This window comes from Agrilus planipennis, unplaced genomic scaffold (assembly GCF_000699045.2).
Source record: "Agrilus planipennis isolate EAB-ADULT unplaced genomic scaffold, Apla_2.0 scaffold200, whole genome shotgun sequence".
In the NCBI taxonomy this organism is placed as follows: Eukaryota; Metazoa; Arthropoda; class Insecta; order Coleoptera; family Buprestidae; genus Agrilus; species Agrilus planipennis.
The window spans coordinates 589,790-596,578 of NW_020438971.1; the positions used below are offsets into that span (position 1 = coordinate 589,790).

At 29.3% G+C, this 6,789-nt stretch overlaps 1 protein-coding gene across 13 annotated transcripts in view; it reads right to left on the reverse strand.

Annotated features, from left to right (window-relative positions):
- LOC108740009 (antichymotrypsin-2) overlaps positions 1 to 5,118 on the reverse strand; it is a 17,726-nt gene extending 12,608 nt beyond the window's left edge. For 11 of the 13 annotated variants that reach the window (XM_018474158.2, XM_018474166.2, XM_018474170.2 and 8 more), the window contains exons 1-3: positions 4,909 to 5,118; positions 3,845 to 4,740; positions 3,453 to 3,594 (exon numbers count right to left, since the gene is read on the reverse strand). In XM_018474158.2, the coding sequence (XP_018329660.1) occupies positions 3,453 to 3,594; positions 3,845 to 4,740; positions 4,909 to 4,972 (1,102 nt within the window). In that variant the 5' untranslated portion in view covers positions 4,973 to 5,118. The other 2 variants (XM_018474159.2, XM_018474161.2) reach the window with 2 other exon arrangements.
- Positions 5,119 to 6,789: the final 1,671 nt, after the last annotated feature.

The window sequence follows — 6,789 nt, forward strand, 5'->3', positions numbered from 1 at the left end:
GGATACTATTTTAAAAGTTTTTAAATATTCTTGTAATGTGCATCAATTTCACCGTAAACTGTCTATTTACTATTGAATTAAATACGTTTCTAGTGAATATTATATATTTAAGCAGCGATAATTAAGCTTCATTTATCTTTCACGTTAACAATTGACTCGTGCACAATTTTCAGTTTTTTCCGAGTAATGAGACCAAAAGGTATTTAAATATTCATAAAAATCGTAAGAGGATAATCAACAACATTGTAAAGATTTAAATACTAATAAGAAATATTTCGAGTTTCTCTTTTCTCTTTTCCACGAAACTGAATAAACAAAGCAAGCAAAGTAATATACAGATGCGTTTGTGGCAATTTCATTTTCTACAGTTGATTTTAATTCAAATTTCGAAGAGTAAACAAATTAATATTTCAATTAGTGCCACAAAATCTGCTGTATACTTGTATCTGATATAAAATTTGTTAAATTAGTTTTCCTACAGTCTTAAAAATATCCAAATTATTAATGCTAACAGCAATTAAAGTTATGAATAAGTGTTCTCTCGAATTTCCTGTTGTCGAACAATTGCTTATTAAATGTTTAGTTAAAATCAAAAATTGAACTGAAATTAAAAGAAATTACAATATGGGATATCAAACTTCACAGTAAATATCAATAAGATCTAATGATATCAGAAATTTGCTCCTGAGCTGGCTAATAAAGTTCAATTATTAAATGGCAAGATATAAAATTATTAATTATAATAAAAAGTAATGTAAATACGGATAACGTGCACGACATGGCACAGTATTTAGGCAACCCAACGAACTTTGTCAACTATAAGAGGTGCACAACGAAGAAAAGAGAAACCAATAAATAAAGATTAAAAAAAAAATTGGAAATATTTGTCAGCTCCACGAATTTTTTAATTCTAATTTAACATTTACTAAAGATAAACATATTCATTATTTGCAACTTCTGTATTACGCTGTTCGTTGCACTGGTCTATACGCAGCTTTATATCGTAAATATCTTCAGGCACCTTTTATTTACTTAAAATTGTGCTTTAGGTATATGTTTAAAATGTTGACGTTTTGAGGTAATGTAATTCGTGTAAATCGTATTACGAGTCAGGTGAGTTAGATAATTGTTTTATTTTTTCTTTAAAGAATTATTTAAATATTAACAACACATAAGATGCAAATGCAAATCACAATATCGCATAGACAGTTATTTATTTTTTTTACTAACAATCTATTTGGTAAGTAAACAAATTAGGTATTTGGTATACATTAACAAATTGTGTATAATTAAAGCTTACACTTATTTGTATTTATAGAATAAATTAAATGACTTGTACATTTGATAATACATGAAAGTATAAATATATAAGCAATGATGCAGATGTAAAAAATAGATTTTCTTACAACAATACTGGAATCTTGATAAAATTTAACGGTAAGATAAGAAAATTAGAAAAATGCAAACCTAAAGAAATAATAAACTAATCTGCAAAAATTTGTGCTATAAATACTGTCTTCAGAAATTAAGGCAAGGGCTTTGAAAGTCTTCCTTCGAAAAGACGTGTTAACGATAGATCTTGTCTCTTACTCAGGAAGAAAATAAATGGATGGTCTGCGATAAATCGCATTGTTTCTTGAGGCATTGGCATGCTCCTTAGCATCATAACAGCAGCTGAACAAAGACAAATTACGTGACAGGTTTTCTATTTTCTTTTTGTGTTTTATATTTTTTAACATAAAATACAGATAAAGACAGAACGTTAGTATTTGAGGCAGCGGCAAAATGACTAACTCCTCGTAAAAAAGCATAACTATTGTAGTATAGGAACGAAGACTGTTATAACGATAAATCACCTGTTCAAAAGGTTTGAACAAAATTAAGTTAGGCCCTTGTCAAATAGTACATTTCATGTTTGAATCCCAGGGCTGACTGCCTAAATAATAAAAACAATTATTGAGATAGAATACCAACGAATGTAATTAGGCTACATTAGGATAACATATTGAACTGTAAATCTCCTCCACCACGTAGGTATTTTGATTTTTTTGATCAGATCAGATCCCTTAGACAGCGTTGCCTCAAATACTAAAATGTATTCCAGATAAATTCTATTAAATGCTGTCACACACGTAAACAAGAAGTTTTTCAGCGAAACGTTACAAATTAATTTCACCCAGTATTTAACACAGTTATTTTAATGCCCAGCGAGGAAAAGCTTTCAAACATAAGTCAGGAAACAAATAAATGCTGCATTTAGGTGGTAGGAAGACCTTCCTAGCATTTAATAAGTACATTTGAAAGAAATACCTACTGTAAAAAATAAGGAATGTCATAAGTATAAAATAAAAGCAAAAGGGAGACTTTTGTCTCCTCATTAAATGTAGGCATTTAGTATATATATATCCAATAACTTTAGAGTTCTTCGTGTAAACTTTCACTTGTTGGTGGTTTTGAGAGTCGTCCTTGAAAAATGTTAATATTTTTATAAATATTATAAAAAAGAAAAGGTGAATTTGCGTAGAATTCTTCTAATCGAGCTGCTCGCCTTCCCCTTAGTAAACCTGTTACGAAATCACAACCGTCAAAACAACACAAGGTAACAATTATTTGTATAAACAGACGTTACAGAATATTTTACACTTAACTTTTGTGCAATATTTCTTGTAGGTACTTGTATGTACATGTGCATGTAAAAATATTGTAAAAAATAACTCCTCATAAAATATCTAAATGTTTTTTTTTTATATAACATACCCTATGTGTGGTATTAGAGGAATTTTATATTGCAATTAAAGAAACAATAAAAAAGAAAAAATGTCTATGCATCCTAGTATTCGCGTTGAAAATGCCGACACTCACATTAGTGAGCAAAACCTTTTCTCAAAAAGTATTTAGGAGAGTCCTTTGGTTTATTACTTACCACAGTTTTCTTCAGTATTTTTCGTGGTGTCAGTTTAATTAATTTTGAGAATATTAAAAATACCTATCAACACTATAATATAGTAATAATTCGTAACAACCGGATTTAATATTTTTACTATATATTTCCGGTTTTAAAGCATATTTCAGTTTATAGCTGTCACGTTTGGCATATTTATTGGTTGCTTTAATGTTCCTATTTTTGTAATGACAAATGTACAAAAACAATGCAAATATTTTAAACAATAGATAACATTAAGCTTTTCAAAGCATTGCAGGAACTATAATGTTATCACCAAAAATGGAGTTAAAAAGAAAGCTTTCCCAAAACCTTTAAAAACCAGAATCTACCAACTACAATCTAGATATATTTTCCATTAAATAAAATAAGCATTTTAGTATTAAAACATTTTAAAAGTAAGCATTACAAATTTTTTAAATTGGTCTAGTATTTCGATTTAATTGAAAATATATCTACACATAAGATTGCAAACCCATCATCACCAAAGACTGATTACATGAGCACTTACCAGTCGCAGCTGCAGCTTCACTTCCTTCTTCATTAACTTCAATAAATGCTTTTTGAATGGCATCACTAACTTTCAGTGGTGCAGAGTTATCCAAAAGATCTTCAAAGTTTGCATCATTAGAAAAGATGATTCCCAGGCCCAACTACAAAAATGAAAAATACAACTTAACTTTTCTGAAGTTATATATAAACATTTTAGAAACAAGATAAAATTTCAAATTGCTTTGACAAAAAATTCTATTTTGTTACTGTCTTAATTTGTGTATATATTTTTTGTTAATTGCATAAGTGCTGTTTTTCATATTCACACTATTGTGTCCACTATAATTTTTTTTACAACAAAAGTCTAAATGACATGTTAATTATTACAATAAAATATAAAGACTAACTTACATCAGTCAAAACTTGGACGAGATTGATAGTAGATTCAATCTTGAATTTGGGAAGGGCAACATTAACTTTAATGCTTCTTAAATTATTACTCAGTGAGGTCAAATCTTTAGTCACAATTTTTTGCTGAAGTTCATTAATTCCATCCTTTTTGTTTGGTAAAATAATCAACATAGAAACATCCTGATTAGTGTAAGGCAATTCTAAAATTTTTGCATCAAGGTCCTTATCTTCTGCATAACGGAAATTACTTTCAATGTGCATCATATCAACATTAACAGTTTCTTCATTGGATACATAGAATGGTTGTTTAATGGTGGCATGTTTCTTGAATTGCTTTGCCCAGTTGCCTTTGAAGTAAATGGCATTAACTAGTACCATTGCGGTATTGCCATTGATCATATCTTTTTGAATAAGTTCTTTAATTTTATTATTAGTCTTTTGTTCAACCCATTGATTTATCAATTCTGCTGAAGCTTCTGGTTTATTAAAATCAGCTGGCTCTGCTTCGGCAAAAAAATTATCAACTGCTAAGGTTTGAAAAGAATTTTTCAATTTCAGATTTTCTTTTACCCATATCTTATTGGCAATGTGAAGAGTCACATTATCAACATTATTCAATTCAGACATCACAGCTTTATAGCCGTCAGCAGTAGCCTTTGCTTCAGGAACATTTAATACTTCTGCTAATGCTTTCTGTGTGTCGTTCTTAGCACCCTGATAAATTAGCGAAAGGATCGTGTGCACACTGATTGGAGAGAAAAATACATTTTCATTATTGTCCTTTACAAGTCGTTGAAATAGTTTGTTAGCGAATTGGGAATTTGCACTGGTTACTTCGGCTGATTGAGACATGCTTTCGTGAATGAAAAGTGATGACAGAAACAGGAAGGATAAGGCTGCAACAGAAAAAAAGTAAAATTAATGAAGTTGTTATTAAGTAAAATCATTATCAAAAGCAAAAAATGAATTTTCGCCGATTTTATTTAATCTGTTGTATTTGTATCTTATAATTCCCTTATGAAGTTAATATAATTGAAGGTATTAGTAAATTAGGATTGTTTTACCTCTTACGATTAGAACGTTGTAGAAACGTCTGCCGAAAACAACTAATACCGTGTTAAATAACATGTATGCGAGTTTTATCTTTTAGCGATGACTCACATATTAACATAAACAAGAAAGTTTCCAGGAACGAATTTTTAACAATCGTTTACATTCAATGTTCAATAATTACACATTTTAGTCAAGGTTATGTGCTGAGTGTTTCATACCTCGCGAAAGATGCGCGTGCTGACGCTGACAGGACCAATACATGGCGCGACATACAAAATGCAATATACAAAAGTTAAGAAAATAAACATCCCAAAATAACATTAAAAACAGAAGAAACGTAAAATTGGTGGTAGCAGTTGCTGCTTTGAACTATGGCGAACAATTATTTAGTTTTAATTCAAAATTTACAAGCGTATTTATCAATGCACATGAAAATAAGAAAAAAACAAGGAAAAAAATATTGTTTAAAGTACAAAATTATGTAGTTACGGTTGATAAAATTCCAAGTGTCCACTTTCAAATCTCATTTTCATTTGTTTCCCACTGTCTAAATAAAAATAGACCATTTTGTTAAGTCTAACACTAACAATTTTAACATAAAGATCATTAAAAATTAACAACAAAAATCTTATAAATACTAAATTAATCTCAAGTCAAAAAAAAAACCAATCTATAAAGGAATTATTTTTTAATTTAAAATCATAGTTCATGCCTACCACCTATATTCAAAAAGGACTTCTAAAATAAGTCGTAACAAACGATCTTTTTAGGAATAGTAGTACCTATTGAAGAGTATGAATATCAAATATCAATTAATGATATCGTTATCAAATAATTAGAAATTGATAACCAATATGATTCCCACTACCAGTTGTATACATAAGTAGTATAGTGAAATCCAAAATGACTCAAAAATATTATTACTGTTATCGAAAATATGCATAATAATTATTAAGAGAAGTACACTGGTGGGTTGATGATGCATACTATGTAGGTATGAAATTCAATTTGATAAGTTATTGTTAATTACATGTCAAGTGAAATTTAACGTACGTGTGTGTCTAATTTAACTAATAAGCAAAAATACTCTAGAAAGTTTCTTAAATATTTGCCATCAGTTAATTATAGATAAGTGTAATAACAACGACGACAAATTAAATCGTCAGTATAATAATATAATAGACAAGAAATGGATGTATGGCTACATTTTCCCTTCTTTTTCCTTTTTGTTTAAACAGAAAAATGAATGTAATTATTTTTTCTTCAGATCGTATTGTTACTACTATTTATACTTCATCTCTAAACTATCTAGCAGTGCTATTGTGACTTCCAAATTGCAATCTTGAAAACTATGAGTTTGATTTTTCGAATCCATTACAAAAAAGTCTCTGACTCAAAAGTTAATAAATTGTACCAGTTGCTCTATCAGGGTCATCGCTAGGGTTGCCACCCGTACTTTATTATAAAGTATTGTACTCTATTTCGACTGTGCGTACGTTATATTTTACAAGACACATTAAGTACGCAAAAATACTTTATTTAAGGCCTCAAGTAAATAACGTAATTTTGTAAGCGATTATTCTAAATTCAGAGGATTTTTACAACAATAATATTACGGAAATACCTGATTTCTCAAATCTGTTCAAAGTAGTGTCACTTTTGCTATCCGTTCCGGCCACTTCAGCATTTACAGAAAGAGTATTCTCTGTTATGAACGCAAAGTGATGGGACGACAGGAATAAAGCTTCATCAAAACTAATTAAAAATGAACTTTGAGTTTACTTAAATCTTTATTTGCCATGTTTAGAGGCTATTAATGTATTTAAGAGCAACAGCAATTTATTACTGGCTGCTAGGTGTAACAAAAAATATGTTTTTAAAAACAAAAAATA